Source organism: Budorcas taxicolor, chromosome 13 (assembly GCF_023091745.1).
Source record: "Budorcas taxicolor isolate Tak-1 chromosome 13, Takin1.1, whole genome shotgun sequence".
Lineage (NCBI taxonomy): Eukaryota > Metazoa > Chordata > Mammalia > Artiodactyla > Bovidae > Budorcas > Budorcas taxicolor.
The window spans coordinates 71982979-72007414 of record NC_068922.1 but is presented as its reverse complement, the minus strand read 5'-3'; the positions used below and the strand labels follow the sequence as shown (position 1 = coordinate 72007414).

Here is a 24436-nt window from a genome sequence, read left to right as displayed (position 1 = left end):
CTCCACAGTTGACACAGCGGGTGTGTGGGAACATCTGGGGAACCTCAGCCTCTGCTGCAGAAGCCAAACAGGTTCTAACCACCGACTCTGCTGGAAACCAGACAGGGCATGGGGGACACTCAAATACCGAGTGATCCAGAACTGGGCACGCTGAAGAAGGCATCCTGGCTCAGAATCCCCACTGCTGGGCAAGAGACAGAAAGGCACCCACAGCCCTCAGTGATGCTATGAAGACACACCTCTGGGAATGTCTGGGAAAACCAGACAGCAGAATGAGGGCAACAAAACCAGCAGACAGAAACAAAGGTGCTGCTTTGAATCAATGTGTTTGCTGCAGGGTGGCTTCCTGGAGGGAGGAAAGGAGACGGCGGGTGGGGAGGGGGAAGCATAGAGAGACGCCGAAGAGAGAAGGGGCTCAGGCTGAAGGACTCCCGTTCTACCAGACTCTTTTTTTAACTGCTGAGAGAAAGACCCTTCGGTGATGAAACAGGTCGCTGGAGAGGTGGGGCCGTCATGGGTGGGGCACCTTCAACCTTCGCCACCAGTAACGCTCCAGCGGCCGGCTCACACCCTCACTGGTGTGCCTGGTGGTGGATGAGCTCCAGGACTCCATCCTCCCCAGGGCTCTTCTGCTCCCCTGTACCTTGCAGGAAGTGGCCCCAGAGAGAAGGACCACCCCGGTTAAGGGCCAGAGGGTGGGTGGGGGGGGCCACAGGTGGGATGGTAGGAACTCAAGTTGGGAAGGAAGCATCAGCTGCAGGGGGAGGCCCAGCCCTGCGCCAGTCACTTTAAGGTGTCGTCGGCGGTTTTGAACATGAGAATGGCGTTGTAGATCTTCAAGGCTGGGCCCAGCTTGACGCTCATGATCTTCACAATGTCCGCCTGTGTCAGCAAAAGGAAGGCCTCGCCGTCAATCATCTGAGGGGTCGCGGGAGGGAGGTGGAAAGCGGAGAGGGGAAGGAGGAGGGTGGGGGGTATGCGTGGGGGGTGGGAGGGAGAAAGAAGATGGGCGTGAAGGACAGGTGTGGGGAGGGGCGGCGGAAGGCGGGAGAGAAAGGAAAAAGGAGAAAGGACAAGGAAGGGAGGGAGGAAAAAAGGAAGACAGCGATGGGGACAGAGAAGGAAAGAAAGACATCCACTGGCCTCCCCCGTCCACACACACACAGTCTCTCTCTCTCTGGCTGGTCTGGATTTCAGAGTGTATTTGCAAAACACTCCGTGTCCTCACTGACAGGGGATTCTGAGAACCCGTTGTTGCTGTCCTCATATAAACCCAGAAGTCTATTTCAGTGCTGTGAATAGTAAACCAGCAGACACGGCTGGCAATCCCATGTGATGTGGGCTAAGCTCTACCTTGTTACCTGTGAGCTCTTTTTGAGAAGGAAGGGCAGGGTGGGGAAGGAAGAGAGGAAAAGAGAGAGAGATTTAACTTGAATCTAACCAAGCCTCTGCACCTGATGTCCAGTTTATAAGAAACACAGGGGAGAGTGGAATTAGTTAAATGACACCTTGAGGAAGCAATGAGACAAGTCTAGAAGTTCACATTCACCAAGACTGTTTACAGTGTTGTGAAAAAAGAAACAAACAGAGGGCAACTACTCTAGATACTTAAGAGACGTGATGATCCAGATCAACTGTGTGAACCTTGCTTGGGTCCTGGCTCAAAAACACCAACTGCAAAAGATATTCCAGTCACGAGCAGGGAAATCTGAATTCAGCAGAATACAAGTGATATAAAGCTGCTACTGCCCATTTGTTCAGTGGGATGACAAGGCGGCGGTTATGCAGAGAAAGACTTTAGTTTTTAAGAGATGCGTGCTGAAGGGCTCAGGGCTGAAAGGTCATGATGTCCACTATTTACTTAAAGCTACTTCACCTAAAAATAGGCAAAGCAAATACGGAAGTGGTTGATAATTGTTAATTCTCCGGGATGGGGTTACAGGTAGAGACAGGGAAGGGAGAAGTCTGTTAAGGAGGAGGGGAGGACTTGAAGAGAGCCAGAACGGGAGGGAGGGAGGTGGGGCAAGAAGTGGGGATGGTGAGCACAAGGGCTTTGCCTCTTGGCAGGTGGGCTGGGCTGGGCTGGGCAGCCTCTGGGCAGGAGGGCCACAGGGCTCCTGGTCCTACCACTGGCTTGAAGAACTCCTTCCTCTGAGGCTAGGACCCCTCTATCGAAGAGGCACCATGCCTCCTATGGTTCCTCCCTAAGCATCACGGCAAATACAACACAACTATGGTGTTCCTTATGAGTCCAGCACTCTTCTTAAACACTTCTGGTGCATTAACTGATTCAATAATCCTCACAACACTTCTCAGAAGCAGTACCAGTATTACCGCCTTGTTACCCCCTTAGAAAAGGAAACTAAGGCAGAAAGACTAAGGAATCAGCCCTCAATCATTTTATGCCGGGCCAGGCACATAACAGATATCAGTAATTATTTGGTGAACAAATATGCAATAGCTACCATGAAGGGGACAAAGAGAGGACTGGGCAGACTTTCCCTAGGACCACCGGTGCTGATCACCAGACTGGACAGGCAACCCATCAGACCACTGATCCGAAATTGGAGCAGATCCAATTTCTCACTCATGAAGCATTCCTCTAATGACTGGTCTGTCCCGACTGGAATGAATCCTCCCTCATGTCCCACAAAGCATCAGTTCAGCCAGAGAAAGCCCATTCCTTGGAGCAGCGTCCTCCTTGGGGATGACAGATGATGTAGACCAGACCTGCGGAAGGCAACCCTCAGACCTTGCAGAGATCCCCGTCTACCCTGAGTGGACTCTCCTGGATGCTGGTGGGCTACCAGCACACTGCCCCCCTTTGGCATTGCTTTTTTGCATCACAGATTATGCTGAACTGAAATACCCAGCAGATGCTCAAGGGAGAGACCACTCCTCCTAAAAAGGGGAGAAAGCCCAAAGCCTGGGGTGATTCTGTGGCTGGCTAAGCCCCTGAACTCAAAGAGCATTGATTTACAATCTGTCATCACCCAAAGAAAGATCTCTAGTGAGTGCCACATCTTCCGCTCTGTCTCATTAAACACGTGCACAGAAGACTTGGTGGAAGACAGAAGGCTTAGCACAAGCTGTACAAGGATAGGAAGCCTTGTTAATATTAGACATGACAGAATAATGAGACTATGAAGCCAGCAAGAGATCATTTAATAGGGATACATGTAAAGTTTTACATTAAGACTAATACAAAAAAGAAAACCCTCCAGCAGTACAAGAAGATTTGGTTAGACTATAGCAGACAACTGACAGAAGGGGCAACTTGGGGACTTTCACGAACTCCAAGCTGGTATGATGAGGCTATAATAAAGCTCGCGCGAACTTTTGCCAACAAAAATATAGGGTTCAAATCTGGAGAAGAAGAAAACTACCCAAATGCCCATTAACAGGAGAACTGTGGGATATTCATAAAACAGAGCACTGCTCAGGATAAAAAGGAGCTGACTACTAGTTACACACAATGCAGATGAACCTCCAAAACTACGCTGAAAAGAGACAAACGCAGAAGAGTATGTGCTGTATGATTCCATTAACATGAAGTTCAAGAACAGAGAAGACTCATCTATGGAGCTAGAGATCAGAACAGCGGTTGTCTACGAGAGCTGACAACAGGGGTCAAGAAAGAACTTTCTGGTATGATGGATGTTTCACATCTTGACTGACATATTGGGTTCAGGGTATATACATTTCACAAAACCTGTAGAATTATACTTTTGAGAAGTATAATTAAATATGTGTGTGTACATCTCACTCCACGCATATTTTACCTCCATTAAAAAAACCGAGGTGTCGGCTCATCAGGTGTAACCACTCTCTTGGGGACCACTCTCATGGGGAATGCTGATAATGGGGCAGGGGGTACATGGGAACTCTCTGCACCTTCCTCTCAATTTTGCTGTGAACCTAAAGCCGCTCTAAAAACATACAAAGTCTTTTTAAAAACAAAAGGAATGAACACCCAGAGGATCAGTAGCCCAGTGTGTTCTGTGTTGATCAGAGGGCAGCTAAAACATAGGGCACAGCTCTGAACACACACAGTCCAATAAGAAGATCATGAACCAAGAAGGCGAGCACCCAGATGGAGAGGCACTTGGGAGGGCCACCGTCCAAGGGTCGATGAAGAAACTGGCCGTGCTGGGCCTGGATAAAGAGATGCTTCCTGGGAAAGAGGCGACTTCTTTCTCTCGGGCACCTCACCTGGAGGCGGCATCTTTGGGGAGCTGAGACTACACTCTCTTAGGTGAAGGGGGTACATGTAGTCTTTGGAAGGAATTCCTAAATAAACTCAAAAGGTCTCTTCTGATTTCAAACTCTACAAATTAGGAGAGTCATGATAAAGCTCTTTAGTGAAGGACAACTACACAGTGAAAGCCACAACCACCCCTGCCTGAGCCCTCCCTATACCGGGCCTGTGGCTGTAGAGACACTAGCGACATAGTCACACTAGACATTCTGGTACGAGGACCACTCATCAATTCCAGCGCTCACGCGGCCCTGCAAGGCAGCCATCATTATACCCATTTTCTCTCTAGTTTACAGGTGAGGAGATGCAGACTCAAAAGGCCTCTAACCTGCAGAACCAGGATTCACACCCACCTGCCCCGAAGCTAGTGGCCTTTCGCCTACAACTCACTGCCTCTCATCTCTGGTAAGCTTTTGGGTCTTAATTTTAAGTGTGTGTTAGCATCCTTGCAGTAAATAGCAATAGTCGTGTCAGTCAAAATACATTTTAATTGGCTGCCACTGGGGAAGCTAAGTTTGGACAGAGAGCAAAGGAGTGAATGGAATCGTGTTTCCGGGACGGTTTCCCTTCCTGCTGACGGTCTGAACACAGAGGGCTGGGTTCCCAAGCCAGGCCATGGCCATCCGTACCAGATTTTCCCCAAAGACGTGGGTCACTGTGACTGGTCCCCTCTGACCTCAGGTGGGACAAGAGAGGCCCTCCCCAGCTGGGGGCAGTGCTGGGGAGAGTGCCCACGCCCTGCCATCTCAAGGACAATGACGCTGCTTGGTCCCCACCCTGCACCGAGCACCCACCTCATCCTTGAAGAGCCGCGCTTGGTCCTCACAACCTGTCAGGGTCTGAACGAAGCCGAAGACCTTGGAAACCAAAGGAGACGTGTTGCCAAGGGCACAGGGCTCAGGAGAGGAGGTGGCCCTGCCTGGCGTTGGTGCCTCCTGGGCTCTGACATGTAATTTTTCTTAGCAGCCCCAGAGGATCCTGACTCTCTGCGCTGCTGGGGGTCCAAGGTGAGGCCCCTTGCTCCCAAGGCCCTGGGCTGAGCTGGTCTCTCCTGCTGGATTAGAGGCACGCCCCCCTCTCCACCCCATAGGACGGGCCTATCAAATGGTGCTCAGGCAGCCCCAGTGGGCAGCTGGGAGAGGCTGTAGATGGAGGGATGATGAGTCAGGAGTGGTATGGGGCTCCACCTGATGGGGCCCTTTCCTGATCCCTCCCGCCAGGGCGCGGTGAGGGCAAAGGAAGGGCAGAGGAAGGGGACGGGTCCCTGCCCCTCACCTCGTCGATGGTCCACTTGGCGACTGTTGAGGCCGAGATGCCTGCCACGCCGGGCAGGAGCTTGCAGTGCTGCTCCCAGCACACGGACAGCGACCGGTCGGGGTGGGCTGACAGGGCTGACATGAAGAGGGACTGGTGCGTGACGTCGGTGGTCAGCGCTGCAAGGCAGAGGCAGAGGCTGGTGGCCAGGGCCGAGGACGAACCTGTCTTCCTCCAAAGCCCGCTCATCCCCAGGCCACATGGGAGACTGGCTGACAGAGGGTGCCAGACCATGACCCCTTTCAGACAGCCCTGCAGAGCCAAGGGGGTGAACCAGATCCCCCAACTCCTCACCCAGCGCTTGTCCCTCATGTTACAGACCATGTAGGAAGATCCCACCCTCCCCCGAGGCTGTAGCACCTGGGCCCTGCAAGGATGCTCTTTTCTCCTGGAGCTGCAGCAGCATCCTGGAAACAGCACTCTCTGGAGACTCTGCATCCACACAGCCCCTGATATCCAAGCCATCTCAGCACGCTGTGTGCTCAGTCGCTTCAGTCGTGTCTGACTCTTTGTGACCCTATGGCCTGGAGCCCGCCAGGCTCCTCTGTCCATGGGATTCTCCGGGGGAGTATCCTGGAGTGGGTTGCTATATCCTCAGCCTGGACATCAAATGCCCATCCTGTTTGCCCTCCGTTTGCGAAGTCCTTCTGGGCCCTGACTGTCACAGCCTTGGGGATTCTGTTTGAGAAGCAGAGTCAGCCTTCCCAGGGGACTTCCCTGGCTGTCCAGTGGCTAAGACGCCACACTTCCACAAGAGGAGGCATAGGTTTGATCTCTGGTCAGGGCACTAAGTTCCCCACATGCCGTGGCAGGGTGGTGGTGGTGGTGGGGAGAACCAGCCTACCCTGTCTGAAGCGAACCCCCCAGCCGATGCCACTGCCTTAAGTTCCTTTCCTCCCACTACGTCCCCAGCTGGGTCTGGTTCATTCCCTACATGCCAGCCCCCCGCCTACTCTGGCACCTCCAGGGTGATCCCTGATCCACTCGCCCACCCACACTGCCTGTCCCTCTGCTTCGTCTGCTCCTGGAACCCCTGGCTCCCAACCTCCAGCCTCCAAGTGGCTCTACCTTTTGGTGAGCGACCCTTCTCTACCTGGCTTCCTCCTTGGCTGGGCTTGGCAGCTGTGTACTTCATCTACTTCTGGGGACTCTGGCAAACCTACCTTCTGCCTACCTAATCTGCCTTGGCTGGCTTTGGGCCATGCGGCCACTGTCCCAGGGGCTTGCCCTGCCTCTGCCCAGAGTCCAAGAGAGCCGGCTCTATCCTATTCACTTGGTGCTAATTCCAGACTCTCAAGCATGTGGCCCCCTGCTGACCTCTTCTCCAAGGCCCACCTGGCTCATCACTGTCTCCTTCCATCCCTCCCCTTCACTTCAGTCTTTTGCCCTGACTCCTTGGACCTCAAAGTCATCCTCAGAGCCTCTGGGATCCTGGTTCCAGACTCACAGATTGTTCTCTAACTGCCCACCTGCTGTCTCTCTGCTCATTGGCCCAAACCCAGGCTCCCATCCATACTCTGAAGAGCCCCAGCCTTCAGGACAACCCCAGAGCTTGCAACTGCTGCACAGCCCAATCAGCCCCTGCAGAGGACCCATTTAGGGTACAGCCTGGATCTCCCGTGACAGCTGCTGCCATCAGCACTTGGCCTCCTGTCCCCACAGTGTCCCTCTTCGAAGTCAGCTATCTGGTGCTCCATGCATCCTGGCGAGGAGTCTGGGAGCTGAGCTCCTTATCTTTCTTCCCCAGAGCACAGGACAGAAGCATTTGTAGGCAGCCCATAGTATCTTATCTAACTGCAAAACATCTATTGTGTGTGTGTGTGTGTGTGTGTGTGTGTGTGTGTGTGTGTGTGCGTGTGTGTGTGTGTGTTAGTTGCTCAGTCTTATCTGACTTTCTGAGACCTTATGGACTATAGCCCGCCAGACCTCTAGTCCATGGGATTTTCCAGGCAAGAATACTGGAGTGGGTTGTCATTCCTTTTTCCAGGGATTGAACCTGGGTCTCCCACCTTGCAGGCATATTCTTCACCATTTGAGCCACCAGGGTGGTATCTTATCTAACTGCTAAACATCTATTATAGCTCCTCTTTTTTTTTTTTTTCTTTTGCTTAAAAACAACAGAAATGTGTTTCTCATAGTTCTAGAAGCTGAAAGTCTCAGATCAAGGCACCAGCAGACTGGGTATGTAGTGAAGGCCCACCTCCTGACCCCCTGGCTGCCATCTCCTCACTGCGTCCTCCCATGGCAGAAGGGGTAAGGGGTCTCTTAGGAGGGCACTAATCCCATTCATGAGGGGTCCATCCTCATGACCTAATCACCTCCCAGAGGCCCCACTCCAAACATCCTGACATTGAGGATTAAGTGTCAACTTATGCATTGTGGGGGTTACAAACATTCAGTCCAGAGCATTGCTATTAGAAGTTAGCAACTATGTGCTGAATAGGCACCATGGGAAGGTGAGGGCAGGGAAGAGGGGGGATGCAGTATAACAGAAACCACAAATTGGACTTGGAATCAGTTCCTTACTGCTTGTGGTTTTAATGCTGGGCACCTCACGTAACATGGGCCTCAGTTTCCCAACTTGAAAACGAACCGGTTGAGGGGACTTCTCTGGTGGTCCAGGGGTTAAGACTCTGAGCTCTCAGTGCAGGAGGCCCGAGTTCGATTCCTGGTCAGGGAACTAGATCCCACAGGCCACAGCTGAGAGTTCACATGCTGCCACTAAGACCCGGTCCAGCCAAATAAATTTTAAAAAGAAATAAAAAGGAGATGAAGCGGTTGTGTAAGGAAATCATGGTGGTTTCCTCGTTCTTTCCAAGAGCTGACACTCATGGGTCCTGGAGGGCCCCATGAGCACTGTGAGCACAGCCAAGTCCTGAGCTCTCCAGGCAGGCAGCTTTCCCCAGGGAGCTGTTTTCCAGCAGACCCACACTGAGGAGGCCTACCCATGGACGCATGAGAAGTCTCCGGAACAAAATCCAGAGGGACCAGTGTCCCCTCTGTGAGAGCCAGCCAGCTGATGGAACAGGGGAGCCGTGCCCAGAGGTCAAAGGCCTGGGCGCTGTCCCCCGCCCTGTCCCTGAAGTGTCTTAGGACTCAGGTGAGTCCTTCCCAGTCTAATCCGGAACACAGCCTTGTCCATGGAAAGACTTCCCAAGTTCTCAGGATAATTCTGGAATGAACACAGCAGGCAAGCACCCTCTGGCAGTCAGAACACGGCCTTATAATGGAAGCTGACCAGGTGTACGACATCTATGTTGCAGACCACTTGTGAGCGTCAGCAAGATGGTAAAGATAAAGCACCTGAAACGGTGCTTGGCCTACAGCAGGTGCTTGATAGTGTAGTAGGCACTATTATTTCAGGTAACTGACTCCTGAAAGGCAGGTATTATTCATGTTTTCAAATGAGAAAACTGACGCTCAGAGCTGTGACTTGCTCAAGGTCACACAGCTAGAAAGTAATGGCCGTGACTTCCCTCCCGGGAAGCCAAGACTGAGAAAAGCAGAGCTGGGGGCATCATCCCGCCTCACAGGGGGTGACCAGGAGCCCAGAGAGGCTCTGCATCTTGCCGGCAGACTCACAGCAAGGCCTGAGGTAGAAAGGGGCTAGCATATAGGCCGTTCAAGGCCCCATGCTGTGTCTTGGCACTGCTCTCTATCTCCAAGTATCGCGACACCTGCCTCCCAGCCTCTCCCACTCTGTGCACCCCTGGTGACTCCTCCCACCAATAGCTAAGCTGCCACGGTGAACACGGTGGAGGACACAGGGAACAAATAAACCAGGACTCACTCGGAAAATCTTCCTGTGGGATCTTCCGGTACTTTGGAGGGCGCCCGATCCTGGAGAGAGAGGAGCCGGGCCCATGGCAGGGACTCAGCGCCTGGTCTGGCCTCGGAGGACTTGAGGCCCCGCACCCTTGCCCTCCGCACCGGCCGTGATGGCGAGGCTTCTTCCTTAGGGAGAAGCCCGAGAGGTTCCTCTTACGGGCCGAGGCCTCCGTGTCCGACAGCTCTGCCTTCAGCCGGCTCTGGTTCCTCTCGGCCAGGGGGCAACCCGAGAGGCAGTGGTGAGCTGTGAACTTGCCGGTGACGTGGCCAGAGCCATCGCAACCAGGAGTGGGGCACTTCCTGGAGAAGAAGGAGGTTTGAGACGGAGCTGCTTGGTCCCACTTGGCTCTTCCCAAGCCTGGCCTCACTGGGAGAGCAGACAGGTGGACCCTGGTTGGCCACCCATGGTGGATACAAGACAGACCCCCTCTGAACAGTGCCTGAGGGTCCCTGAGCAGGAGGCCTTCACTTACCGGTGGTGAAAGCTGTACTTGGAGGTCCTGGTGTGTGGCAGGCTCCGATAGCTGAGAGGGGGGCAGCCCGTGGGGGAGGCAGCACTGGGCTCTCTGGGTTCTGGAGGGGAGAAAAGCGTCAGCATGGGGTCTGGGGGGTGGAGGTGGGCCTGGGGGAAGGGACATGGAAGGTAGGGAAGGTCAGCAGTAGGAACCAGTTCCCAGGTACAGGGGCCCTGAGCCTGGCTGGGATGCCACTTCCTGCTAACAGACATCAGTCCCTGGGAATGGAGGCTTGGCTCTCATATACACTGTGGAAACCTGCAGGCCATACCCTCTGTCTCTGGAAAGAGGAGCACCCTCGATCAGCTCGGGGCTGGTGTGGACACAGCTGCACCCAGAAGCTACATCAGGCAGATTCATGTTATTCTTGTTTCTCAGTTTCAACCCCAAGACTTTGGGGACTATTTTTTTAGTCTCTGCCTATGCTTGGAGAACAGCTGACAAGGATCCATGCCCAGTATGAAACAGATGCGGGCGACCTCCAAGCCCTGCCGGCAGCGGGGAGCATGATCTGATGCAGGGAGCCGTGGTGCCTTAGCAAGCACCACGCATGCTCTACGTGGCTCTGCTGGACGCTGAGAGGACTCCTTAGGGCACAACTACCTCTGAAGCATCTGCTCCCCAGTGAGCTTCGCCCTTCACACCTCCAGGTCCCCCACCCAGCAAATGGGGAGGCCAGAAGCACTGCTCAGTGCAGCAGAGACCCTCCCCAGGGTGGGGAGGATGAGGGACCCCAGAGTTTACTGTGGGCATACTATAGAAGCGGGGTGGTGCCAGAGCTCGGGGGCAGGGTCAGACATCAGGAGGAAAGGGTCAGAGTGCCCCAGGGGTACACACGGAGAGGAGGCTGCAGGGGATGTCCCGTCTTGGAGCACCAGCCCGCTGGGTGGATGTCAGGGTGGTCAGCATCAATCCAGAAGTCATAGGCGTGACTCCAGCCATCAAAGTGGAGCTGGGGAGGAAAGAAAGGCCCGGGAGGTCAGGTGTTCCTCGTGGAGCCCAGCTCGGCCGAGAGGTCCTCCAGGCTCCAGGAGGCTCTCCCCATCCCTGGGGCCTGTCAGAAGCAAGATCCTGAATTGGAAGGAAAAGGGTCCAACCTCACAATAATCCATCTCGACCACCACACTTCCCAAAGGTTCCACCTATGAAGTTACTGGCATGCATGCATGCCAAGTTGATTCAGTCATGTCCAACTCTTTGGGACTCCATGAACTGTAGCCTACCAATCAGGCTTCTCCGTCCATGGGGATTCTTCAGGCAAGAATACTGGAGTGGGTTGCTGTGCCCTCCTCCAGGGGATCTTCCTGACCCAGGGATCGAACCCGTGTCTCCTGTGGCTCCTGCACTGCACGTGAATTCTTTATTGCTGAGCCACCAGGGAAGCCCCGAAGTTACTGGCATCTCCCATCAGTCTTTGGGTAGGACAAGGATTCGTGGGCCCATCTGATAGGCTCAGAGAAGGGACGGGACTTGTCCTGACTCACAAAGGTTAAGTCGCAGATGAGACCTGACTGAGACCCAAGATCTTCCGCCTCAAGTTTGGAGCTCCCTTCCCTGCAACATGCAGCTTCCCTGCAGTCTGGCTCATGCCATGCCCTTGACCTCAGCCCCGTCTACGGAAGTCCTACCCCATCGGCCTGTCCACTCCCCCAGCCCGAGGGGCCCAGAGCCACCTTTATCCGATGATCCTCCACATCCTCCACGCTGGCCACACGAATTAGGGCTGGGTTCCTGCGGTCCACGGCCTCCAGCTTCATGTTGACCAGGAAGCTGTGTGGGGGTCGCTACAGGGGGAGAGTGGTCTTCAGGCCAAGGCCCTGCTCAGCAGAACTGAGGCCCCAAGAGGGATGCCCAGGTGCTGTGCTTGGGGAAACTGTGGCCAAAGTGGGAGGCTGGGGCCCTGTCCTGCCTGACTGAGGGCTCTGTACTTTCCTGAACTCAGCTCTGGGGGCAGCAGAGAAAGCCAACTCACCACCTTGAAGGCCCAGGCAGGCACAGCGGAGGCCCTGGTTTCTTCCAGATATTTCTCCCAACAGAAGCTGTCAGGGTCTGGGTAGTCTGGAGGAGAGGATGAGGGCAATGTCTAGGCAGGTGTAGCAGGGACCTCCTCCCCTCCAAGCAGGGCCAGGGGCGTGGAAAGGACAGAAGCCCATGGACAGAAATCCCCCTGTGTCACAGCCTGCTCCTTGCAGGGGGCTCCTGAAGGGGAGGTGTGCCAGGCAGATGCAAGCCATTTAGTTGGTTATCTGGGAACCCTGGTTCCCAGTCCTCTCCTTGGCTCTGTTGCCTTGCTCCAGCCCCAGTCCCATCTGAACCCCTAATGTATGTTCTGAGTGCTAAGTCGCTTCAGTCGTGTCCAGCTCTTTGCATACTATGGACCGAAGCCCATCAGGCTTCTCTGCCCATGGAATTCTCCAGGCAAGAATACCAGAGTGGGTTGCTATGCCTTCCTCCAGATTTTCCTGATACAGGGATCAAACTTGCGTCTCTGACGTCTCCTGCACTGGTAGGGGGGCTCTTTATCACTAGTGCCAGTATCATACCCTGATAGGGAAGGATACGCTTTCTTCACTCTAGATTCCTGTTCCCTTACTGAGAGGGCTCATCTAACTTTCGTTTTGGTTTTTTTTTTGGTTGTGAGATCTTAGTTCCCTGGCCAGGGATTGAACCCATGTCCTTGGCAGTGAAAGGGCAGAGTCCTAACCCCTGGACCAGGAATTTCCCTTCAGCCTCAACAGAGTCAGGGTTTAACAGGACTCTCCTAAGATCAAAGGCAGCTCTCAGGCAAAGGAGCTAAGGCTCCAGGCTATGCGTGTGCCCTTGGCCTACCCTTAGAGACCCAGCTAATGAGGTACTGGTAAGGGACCGGGGAGAGAGGGGTGGCTCAGGTTGCAGGGTCACCTTGTGGAGGGGTGAGGGGCTTTCCTTGCTTCTGGCACCAGCCCACCGGGTGGATGTAGGGGCTGCTGGAATCACACCTGAAACCCAAGAATTCTTCACTGTCTCAGGTGAGACTTCAAGGCCCAGAGCCCGCTGTCCTGTGACATCATGGCGACAGGGCCCACCCTCACGTTACTTCTGAGGGAGAGTCAGACTGGTGACTGGTGAGGGAGTCAGAAAATTCCAACAGTAACTAAAAACTCTAATACTGCCTTACTATCTCAGAGAAAGTCATGGGTCACAGGGGTCTGCTTGTTTTAACCCTGGTACTTTTAGATGAAACATTTAATTGGCATCATAATTACTAAATGATGCAGATCAGGGGTCCCCAACCTCCGGGATCTAGCGCCTAGTGATCTGAGGAGGGGCTGCTGTAATAATAACAGAAATAAAGTGCACAATAAACGTAATGTGCTTGAATCATCCCCAAACCACCCCCAGCCCCGGTCCTTGAACATATTGTTTTCCACGAAACTGGTCCCTGGTGCCAAAAAGGCTGGGCCCCTGTAGCTGAGATCCACAGGGCAGTCAACTGTCCCCTGAGCAATACGAATACCAGGGCTGAGCCAGGCTGCCTGGCGCACCCCGCGCCCTCGTCCCTCGCCCGCCCCTTTCCCCCGCCCCTGGGCCCGGTCTGGGCCCTCCCACTACCAGTAGTCGTAAGTGTCATCCCAGGCGTCAAAGTGCACCAGGAAGCGGCCGTCCACCACGTCGGTCACACTGGCCACGCAGACGAGGGACGGGTTCATGCGGTCCACAGCCTCCAGCTTCATGCCCACCTGGAAGCCCAGGGCTGGGGGACTCTGGGGGCAAGAAGAGGGGCTGCCACGGCCAGGCCCAGGCTGGCTTGTGCTGGCGCAGGACCCACTGGCTAAGGAAGAGGAACAGGTTCCCTGGGGGCTGTGTTTCTGCTGGGTGGGCACGGGCGGGGAGGGTGGGAGAAAGAGGCTGAGGAAGAGGGTCTCTCCAAGGCAGAATCATACCCCCCAGCCTTGAGTCCTCAGGCACTTCTGGTCTCCGAGGAATGCTCAGAGGAAGCCTCACTGACAGGAGGCCACTCACTCACCCAAAGAGCCTGCCAGGCTGAGCACAGGCCTCCCCTCCCCAGACAAGCCTGGCTCAGCTTGAGCTGAGGGAACTGGGTGCACCACAGGGTGGCGGGGAAAGATGAGCTGACATGTGAGGCAGGAGGTGGGGAGAGGGGGCAGGGAAGCACCTGCCATGTGTCAGACATAAACTCCAAAAGCCATCACCTCCCTCAGTCTTTACAACAACCCTAGGGAGATGGGTATCATTGTCTCCATTTGTATAAGTTAAGTGACTTGCCCAGGACCACAAGGCTGGTCAATGGTGGAGCTGGGACTTGAACAGTTTGACTTAAAATCTGCATCCCCTGTCACACAGAGCTGGTAGAAGCCCACCAGTCACCTGTAAGTATGGTGTCTGGGGCAGGACTGGGGTGGGTGGTACTGTCCATGCCTGAACAATATGGGGCAGTCCCTGGCCCACGGGGACCCAGGACTTTCCAGATGGTAACATGTTTACCAGGCTTCCCTGGTGGCTCAGTGGTAAAAGAATCCACCTGCCAATGCAGGAGACACAGAAGACTTGGGCTCGATCTCTGGGTCAGGATGGTCCTCTGGAGAAAGAAATGGCAACCCACCCCAGTGTTCTTGCCTGGGAAATCCCATGGACATAGAAGCCTGGTGGGCTACAGTCTATGCAGTAGCAAAGAGTCAGACATGACTTAGTGACAACAATAACATGCTTATTGTGAGTTCCCTAGATCCCTCAGGCCTCTGGTTTGGGATTAGGAGACACTTTAACTGTAGGATAAAGTTGCCAGTTGCCTCAAACAGAGAGAAGGACAAGAGGTAAGCGTTGGGACCACGTGGGAGAGCCTCAATGTTGGTCAAAAGGATGCAAAAAGCTGCTCCCAGAATAAAGGTTTGGACCTGACAACAAGAATTGCAGGGAAACCCAAGCAAGAAAGAAGGACACCTCAGTGCCCAGGCTCAGAGGGGATGTGTGGAGGAGAGGATTTCAGCAGTAGGGAGGAGGGGGGGAAACTGGAGGAAACCCAAAACTGCTTTCCTCTCTGGCCCTGGAGCTACTCAGGGAGGCCCTCCCGTTCAGGGAGGACCAGAACTGAGCTGAGAGCACCCATAAGTGAACTCTTGTCTGCTGACTCAGATATCCTGGCCGGCTGCAGTGACTGTCCTGGGGGCACTCACGTGGCTCTGGCTCACAAACAGGTGCTTGGGGGCAGCTTGGGCTCTTGTGCTGCGCAGGTACTGGCTCCAGCTGAACTCCTCCTCCTTGTAACCTAGGCCCCTCGGGGGGGACGAACAGAGCGCCGTGCAGACAGAGGCTGGGCTGTGGCGAGGGCACCCCACACGGAAGCAGCAGAATCAGGCAGGCCTGAGGACCCCACAACCCTCAGGAACCTGCCCAGGGACCCCCCTGCCAAAGCAGGACGCAGCCTGGGTGGACTTCTCTCAAAGGGCAAGGGCAGAGCAGAAGCTCCGAGACCGAGCCATAGCAGGATGGGACGCAGAAAGGCTGGTTGTACGACGGGAACAGGGAAGGGGGAAACCACAGGGAAGGGGAGAGGGAGGGTCTGGGGGCTCACTGCCTCACTGGGACCAACCCAGCCAGGCCTTACCTTTGGGGGGCTGCAGCTTGTGCCCCGTCTTCTCGAACCAGCCAGCTGGATGAATGTCAGGGGAATTGGCATTGATCCAAAAGTCATGGCACTCAGAATACCCATCAAAGTGCAGACGTAGGCGGTAGCCACACACCTGACCCCGTAAGGGGGAAGCACAGGGACTCAATGCCAGCAGACACCATTCCCCTTCCCTCACTGCTCCTCATCCAGCCTGGCAGTCTCAGGGGTCTGTTGCTGGAAGGTTACCCCCTTCACCCCTCCTGACTCCCAGATTTCCCTGCATCCTGAACTTTGCCATACACCCTCCCATCCTACCAGGAGCACAGCTCATGTGCTAATGAGCCCTGAGCTCTGGGCACAAGACAGGAGATTCTAAGACAACCTCTGGCCGCTTTGAGCCCTGGACAGATCCCAAAGGCACTGACCAAAGCTCAGGGCCCTCAAGGACCCTTCCTTCAGCTTCCCTCTCTCACTGCTCAGACCTCAGCCTGCTAATGGCAGTTCCTTGAACATGGAGCCCTTGAACGTGTTGTTCCATGGCCCAGTGCCTTTTTCTCACTTTGCCTCTTGTGCCTGGGACATCGTACTCACCTCTCGAGACTCAGCAATGGAGGCTCTTCCCCTCTGAAGCCATTCCTGCCCCTTCAGTGCCCCTTTGCATACAACTGTCATCACCCCTGAGGGGTATCACTGTTTATCTGGCTGATGCTCACACAACTGTGAGCTCCTAAGAGGATAAGGACCTTGTTGGACTCATGCCACCATCCCTGCCCTTGGGAGTGCTGCTCCTCAGTAACCTCACCACCTCAACCCTTCTCCTGCTTTTTGTTTACATTTTAGTTTTCTGCATATTCTGCCTCAACCCCCTATTAGGTTGGGTGCTGTCTGAATCCAGGCCCTCCGTGCCCTTGGCTGACTCCTTCAGTCCATCCCGAGGGGAGTCATCAGATTGGGGGTGCCAGCCTCAGCTCACCTCGGTCACAGTGAGGATGAAGTACATGCTCGGGTGCTGAGGGTCGATGCCTTCCAACTTCATGCCCGGTCTGAAGCCATTCTTGTTATGAGTGACTGTCTGGTACTGTTAATGCACAGATGGGAGAGGATCCAGCTCCCCTCTGGCATTATCCTAGCCTAGTGGGCTGGGGGTGAAGAAACTACCATAGGGGCCCACCTGCTTAGCACTACCAAAGAGGTAACTTATTTGGGGAACTTTAGTGCAGGGATCCAAAGCAGGATAGACTAGCTTCCAGGTCCCTTGAAAAATGGACTTCAGGGCTCCGTCTTACCCAAGTCAGTGTGTAGAATTAAGTAAAAGGCAACAGAATTCAAAAGTCTGCAGGCCCAGTGATGGGTAAGCCTGGGTCCCACCTCCTATTTCTTCCCACCCAGGAAGTCCCTTATAGTGAGCCCTTTTCTACTCTAGGTCCCTAATCAGTCTATCCCCCTCCCATCCTGCCAGTCCTTTGAGGAATGCCAGACACAGAAAGCAGCAGAAGGCCTGAGTTTGGAGGTGAGTCCCTGGACTGGGAGACAAGCTCTTTCTAACACAGAAGTATCCAACTCACGTCCTGGAAGAGGCTGATGGGGGCAGCAATGGCCTTCTGCTCCTCAAGGTAGGATTCCCACGACCAGCCTGGTTTCTTCTCCTCTGAGGCTGTGGGGAGGAGACAGACAGGCTGACCCTTCAGGTGGTGGTTGGCTAAGTCCTATCCTGACTGTTGCAACCTCATGGACTGCAGCCCACCAGGCTCCTCTGTCCCTGGAATTCTCCAGGCAAGAATACTGGAGTGGGTTGCCATTTCCTCTTCCAGGGGATCTTCCTGACCCAGGGATCGAACCCACGTCTCCCGCATTGCAGGCAGATTCTTTACCAATAGAGTCACCAGGAAAGTCCTAGGCTGCTTCTTAAATAAAACCTTCCTCAGTTCCCCCAACCCAACTCTACTTTAACCTCCAAAACAAACCTCTGTCTGTGATCACGTGCTGCCCTCTGATTCCACTCAGCCATGAGGGTGCCAGGCACACAGGGCCCAGGTGAGACTCAGCCATGAGGGTGCCAGGCACACAGGGCCCAGGCGAGACTCAGCCTCAGGTGAGGCTGCACCAAATTCTGCCTGCGCTGCCCAGCCCCCACCCCTAGGCCATTGTCGGCAAAGGCACTCTGGATTATGGGCCCACTAACAGAGGTTAGTTATGACCAACCTAGATAGCATATTGAAAAGCAGAGACATTACTTTCCCAACAAAGGTCCGTCTAGTCAAGGCTATGGTTTTTCCAGTGGTCATGTATGGATGTGAGACTTGGACTGTGAAGAAGGCTGAGCTCCGAAGAATTGATGCTTTCGAACTGTGGTGTTGGAGAAGACTCTTGAGAGTCCCTTGGACTGCAAGGCGATCCAACCAGTCTACTCTGAAGGAGATTAGCCCTGAGATTTCTTTGGAAGGAATGATGCTAAAGCTGAAACTCCAGTACTTTGGCCACCTCACTGGAAAAGACTCTGATGCTGGGAGGGATTGGGGGCAGGAGGAAAAGGGGACAACAGAGGATGAGATGGCTGGATGGCATCACTGACTCGATGGACGTGAGTCTGAGTGAACTCTGGGAGTTGGTGATGGACAGGGAGGCCTGGCGTCCTGCGATTCATGGGGTCACAAAGAGTCGGACACGACTGAGCGACTGAACTGAACAGAGGTTACAAAGTCTCAACCAGAGGGCCACAGCTGTGTGACAAGTCCTGAGCCAGAGGACCGAATCACAGCGCCACCTAAGCTCACTGGGAAAGAAGAGGAAAAAGAGAACAAAAAAAGAGGAAAACATGTGAGGAGGAAGAACAGAAGAGACCACACAGAGGGTTTCCCTGGTGGCGTAGCGGTTAAGAATCCACCTGCCAATGCAGGGGACACAGGTTAGATTCCTCATCCGGGGAGATTCCACACATCCTAGAGCAACTAAGCGCGTGGGCCACAACTACTGAAGCCTATACTCTCTAGAGCTAGAAAGCTGCAATTACTGAAGTCTTAGTGCCCACAGCCTGTGCTCTGAAACAAGAAACCAATGCAATGAGAAGCGCAGGCAGTGCAAAGAAGAGTGGCCCCTGCTCGCAGCAACCAAAGAAAGCCAACAGACCCAGCACAGCCAAAAAACCACCTCAATGAGCTATAACTTCATACCCACTGCTGCTGCTGCTAAGTCACTTCAGTCGTGTCTGACTCTGTGCGACCCCACAGACGGCAGCCCACCAGGCTCTGCCGTCCCTGGGATTCTCCAGACAAGAATACTGGAGTGGGTTGCCATTTCCTTCTTCAATGCATGAAAGTGAAAAGTCAAAGTGAAGTTGCTCAGTTGTGTCTGACTCTTAGAGACCTCATGGACTGCAGCCCACCAGGCTCCTCCGTCCATGTCCATGGGATTTTCTAGGCAAGAGTACTGGAGTGGGGTGCCGCTGCCTTCTCCTCATACCCACTAGGACGGTTATAATAAAAAAGACAGAGGGACTGCTCTGGTGGTCCAGTGGCTAAGACTCTGTGCTCCCAATGCAGGGCACCTGGGTTCGATCCCTGGACAGGGAATTAGATCCCATATGCTGCAATTAAAAGTCAGGACAACTAAATAAATCCTTTTTAAAAATAAAAAGACAAATTATAACAAGTCTTGGTGAGAATGTGGATAAACTGGAACTTTCATTCACTACTGTTGGGAATATATGGTGGTTTGGCCACTTTGGAAAACATAGCAGTTCCTTAAGAGGCTAAACATATGGTTACCATAGCACCCAGCAATTCCACTGCTATGTATATACCCAAGAGAAATGAACACTTATGGCCAGACAAAATTTGTGCACCGATGCTCATATCAGCATTGTTCATAACAGCCCGAAAGTGGAAAAGAACACACATACCCATCAGTTGATAAAGTGTGATATTTCCTACAATGGAATATTATTCAGCAATAAAAATGGATGAAATACTGATACACGGTACAAGATGCGTAAACTATGAAAACACTGTGCTAAGTGCAAGAAGCCAGTCACAAAGGACCACATGCTATATGATCTCATTTATATGAAATGTCTAAAACAGGCAAATCCATGTATACAGAAAGTAGACTGGTGGTTGACTAAGGCTGGAGGGGAATTCGTGGTTTGGGCGGAATGTCAGTTAATAGGTATAGGGTTTCTTTTTGGAGTGATGAAAATGTTCTAAAATTGATTGTGGTTATGTTTATACAATTCCATGAATAGACCAAAACCCACTGAATTGTATACCTCAAATGAGTAGATGGCATGTTTTGTGAATTATAACTCAATAAAGCTATTAGAAAGCTATTTCTTACAAAAACATGTATAAAGCATTAACTGTAGAAAAAAATGGATACGTTAGACACAGATTCTCTGCACACACAGGACACACGAGCAGCCCTGCCGTGCCCACTCCTACTCCCAGATTCTTCTGCTAAAAGATCCCCAAAATGAGTGGAAAAAGATTTTAGCCAGAAGAGCAAACTTCTGTCTACTGACAAGGTTTCTTCCCTTGAAAAAAGGCAGAAAGGAGAAAATATCCAGAAACTAATGCCACACATTAATATTCACAGGTGAGATGGTAAAATGTACAAATCAAAAGATAACTTCAACCTGGTCAACAGGACCCAGGAGAAAAAAATGCTAGTTTAAGAATGTACTTTCTTAAGAAAGACAGAACAGTGGAGCCAATATATCTATATATCTATAGTTAGATATATATAATATAGTTAGATATATTAACTCCTGCCTCTCTTTAAGACTTAAGAGGACATAAACCAGAACTTCCCTGTTGGTCCAGTGGCTAAGACTCCATGCTCCCAAAGCAGGGGGCCCAGGTTTGATCCCTGAGGAGGGAACTAGATCCCACATGCCTTAACTAAGAATTCGCATGCCTCAACTAAAGAGCCCACATGCCACAATGAAGATCAAAGATCTTTCGTGCCACAACGAAGACCTGGTACAGCCAATTAATTAATTAAAAGAGGACAAAAACTAATGAGAGCTAAGACTTTAGCTTCTGATGTGACAGCTTGTGTGAGAGAGACAGCCATGAAAATATGGTTTGGCTAAGATAGGCAGAATATAGAATACTACGGAGTTTGAAGCCCTGGACACAGATCGGGCTCCTCTGACTGGCAATGGGTTCATCAAGGGAGAAAGATGTCCTAAAACTGACCTCACTCTCTGGCTCTCTAAGGAACAGGAAAGACAGTGACTCATGCAACTAAGCCATGGTCGAAGAGGAAACATCAACATACAACTCATTTATTCATCCACTGAACAAACATTTATTGAGAGTATACTCCACACCAGCCTCTGGGCTAAGGACCAGGGATATAATGACTAGTAGAAGAGATTCAGTTTTGAGGAAGGCAGACAGACATTGCTACACAGTTTCTGGGTGATTGTGTGATAAACTCTACTTGGCTCCAATTGGCTGCTGTCATGGAAAGTGGAGATGGTAATGCAGAAGGTCTGAGGGCCACAGCTGGCTATTAATGATCTTTGTTCCATTTTTCTTAGAACCAAAGGCTTAGAATGCAGGCCCAAACAGCAAGGTCAGACCAGTGACCAGTACGGACTTGCCCACACCACCACAGGGAAGCAATACCATGTGGTGCCATTAACGTCTGCTCAAATCTTTGGATATTATGAGGCCTACTCATACCTGGCTGCTAAGTTGCTGCTAAGTCGCTAGATAACAGAGGATAAACAAACACATGATATTAGCCTCAAGAAGATACATATACCATGGCACAAACCAAAAACACACTCTCTCTGTCACACATGCACACATACATGCTAACTTATGGGCATCTATATATGTACAATACACCATCACAATGGTAACCTGCACTCCCAGCCTCACACCTCCAAAGGCGTATACACATGGCTCATGAATATATATACACAGGCCATCATACCAGGCTGGCTGCTGTTCCATTCCTCACTTTCTGGGGTGTTAGTGGTAGGTTGTCCCTCTGGATCCTTTCCTTCTTCTTGCTTCTCCTGGAGAGGGCAACAGATCCCAGCTTCCTGTCTTTGTGAGTCGGCCTGAAGCCCCTATCTCTATTCCTGGCCCAGGCCTGGCTCTCTGGTCACAGGGTGTTCCGCTCCCAATGGGTGGATATTCTTCTAGGCTACCAGCAGGGACCCTTTACTACATGGGCACAGTCTCATACCCCCTGGTTTACACAGCCTGATTACCGTTCTCATTCCAAGGTGGGGCAACTGAGGACACGAATACCTGCCCTGTGCTCCATGGCCTCTAGCCCAGACATGGGGCCCCAGTGAGGAATCCTTCCATCTGCCTGCACACCTACTTGGGTGCTGGTTCATGTCAAGGTGACAGCCCTGCCATTAGACTGAGGTGGGGGCTCTAGAAAAACAGGAAAGTGGTTTATTTATTTCCCTGCAACCAAGTACAGGATCTGACTCCAGACAGGACCCCAAAATATGATGAGTGAGTTATTATGTGTCTTCTGTGGCCCAGCCCCACCATCTGGATTAATGGAGGGGCTGGTGAGAATTGAGGTACAGCCTCCCCCTGCCCTCCCAGCTGTCCGCTTCCTACCATGGCCTCTGGCTCAGATTCCTCCTCGGATGGGCTCTGATATTCCCTGTGCTTCCTCTTCTTCACGGGTTTGAGGAGCTCAGAAGCGCTGGTGCAGTTGTTCTGGCCTGAGGAGTTCTCCACTATGACTGACCTGAGGGACGGGGAGCCTGAGGGAAGGAACCACCCACCCTGCACCATCCACCTACCCTCAAAGATCGAAACAGGAGAGGGGCCTTGGGGCCGGAGAAGCCCCAAAGGGGCCTCGGGACCGGAGAAGGCAGCGAAGTGGGGCTTAATTCCCTCCGGCTTACCGCTCCTGGAAGCGCTGAGGGCAGCCATCATTGGAGGAACTAGGATCTGGACCAGCGCCTTGCTGAGGCCCACAAGCCTGGCACGGGCAGGTGCCATCATCCTCTGGTGGGTCTTGAGGCGGACCTTCCGGAGGGTCCTGGGAGAGGTCCGCTGGGGGAGACCAAAGGGACCTCAGGCCGCCCACCCAACAGGTCCACACTCAGGCTCCGCCCACCTCGGAGCCCACACTGGGCCTCCATCTCGGTCCCATTCCCTACTTCCCCCACTGGGCAGCCCTGTCTTCCTCGCCAGAGCCTTCTCCGCCCCAAGACCAACCCGCCGGCGGGGGCACACCCGCCGGGACCCGGGCCACGCCCCCTCGGGCCACGCCTCTGGCTTCGGCTCTCCTGCGAGTTCGGGGCTCTCGCAGCCTCCGCAGGGGCCCAGCTCCGGGCCTGGGGCTCCTACCCGGCTGTTGGGGGTCCGCGCCGCCACCCCCCGCCGGGGCCTCGCCATCTTCGTACTCGGCCACGCCTTCTCGCCGCAGCTCTGGGCTTGGGGGTTGCTCTGCTCCCACCATGTTCGGCGGCGCGTACTCGCTTATCCGGAACTGTAGCGCGGAAGGGTCAGAGGGGCACGACTCCTGGCCTGGCCCTTGACCCACCCCCAGTCAGCATGGTCCCCCCTCCCGCCGCCTCACTGCAAGCCACGCCCCCAAGGCTCATTCACCGTAAGACAGACAGGCCCTGGAAACCCCCCGAGCTGTCTCCTCTTGGGAGCGCAGCACTTCAAGCCCCGCCCCCAGAGACCCTCACCTCAAGCCCCGCCCCCAGAACCCTCCCTCTCGGCCAGCTTCCCCACCGTCCGCCTCTGGCCCCGCCTCCGGGCCCGCAGGCCCCGCCCACAGCGGCGGCTCGCTGGACCCCGCCAATCCCCACAGCTACTGACCCGCAGGCCACTCCCCGAAGGCGGGGCCGCGGCCTCGGTCCACTCCAGGAGCCGCACTGTACTGGCGCTGGCGCTGGCCGCCGGCCCCGTGCTCAACTGCGGCAGAACCGTGGCTGTGACAGGTACGCTGCCGGCCGGTCGCTCCGGGGTGCCCACGTGGATCGGCTCCCGCGGAAAGCAGGACACATCCAGGGCACTGCTGGGCAGACCCAGGGCGGCCGAGCTGGCTGCGAACAGATACATGGACAGACACGACACAGGCGAGCCTGACGACCCTGCCCCAACCCTGCCATGCAAGTGCGGAGGCAGGTGAAAAGTATCGTCTCCTCCCCAGGACCCACATCTGCCTGGGCATGGATGCGGATTCTCCTGTTCCCCCAGACCCCTGGCTTGGCCCACCTGGAATGATAAAGGCAGCAGTGGGCAGGTGAGAGCCAGAGCCCGGGCTATCTCCGGCCACCAGGTGCACGCTGACCTCCCCTGTGGAGGGTCCCTTCAGTGTCCTCAGCATCTCCATTTCAGCATGCCCCTCCATCCTGGTAGGCCTACAAATGGAACACAGCCCCCAAGGGGATCAGGCAGGTAGGGGGCCTCCATGAGGAGGAGTTGCCCACCCTCAAAGAAAAGCCTCAGCCATGAAGGGAGTAAGGTGTTTTAGGAGCCCAGCATAAAGTTTGGCTCCTGGCTCTATCCAGGTCACCCAGGTGAGAGCTGTGGCCAGACCCTGCATTTCCCCTCGTCCCTGTAAGACAGGCACATGTGAAGATGTTTTGTAAATTGCTGTGCACACTCTAGGGAGTCTCAGAGAGTGTGTCTCGGGCCAAGGTTCTGTCCGGTCAGCTATCTCATGGCACAGCCCAGGCCAAGTCGAAACTCCCCTCTTTCTCAACCTCTACCTCCACCCCCAGTAGAATCATTCCCTTCTCCCTCTGGGTATTCAGAACCCTCAAGTACCAGATTCTCCTTCACTCATACAGGTCATTTTCCTGGGAGATGATCTTTCCTGATGGTGTTCTTTTATGCCTCCTGCCCACCACTCCCTCCAATCCCAAGCAAAGAGTGGGCACTCAAACATCTGTTGAGGGGACTTCTCTCGTTG

The 24436-nt window shown here is 53.8% G+C and overlaps 1 protein-coding gene across 1 annotated transcript; it reads right to left on the bottom strand.

The window, feature by feature from the left end:
• Positions 1 to 783: 783 nt before the first annotated feature.
• On the bottom strand, positions 784 to 23872 carry L3MBTL1 (L3MBTL histone methyl-lysine binding protein 1). Its single transcript, XM_052650938.1, has 20 exons — positions 23737 to 23872; positions 23338 to 23564; positions 22858 to 22999; positions 22410 to 22560; positions 22117 to 22249; positions 21467 to 21551; positions 17089 to 17177; positions 16497 to 16601; positions 15521 to 15656; positions 15090 to 15181; positions 13507 to 13658; positions 12817 to 12893; positions 11888 to 11973; positions 11589 to 11699; positions 10753 to 10867; positions 9874 to 9973; positions 9363 to 9700; positions 5534 to 5691; positions 5053 to 5115; positions 784 to 918 (listed from the first exon to the last, which is right to left on the bottom strand). The coding sequence occupies exons 1-20, from the start codon at positions 23870 to 23872 to the stop codon at positions 784 to 786; spliced, it is 2631 nt and encodes an 876-aa protein (XP_052506898.1).
• Positions 23873 to 24436: the final 564 nt, after the last annotated feature.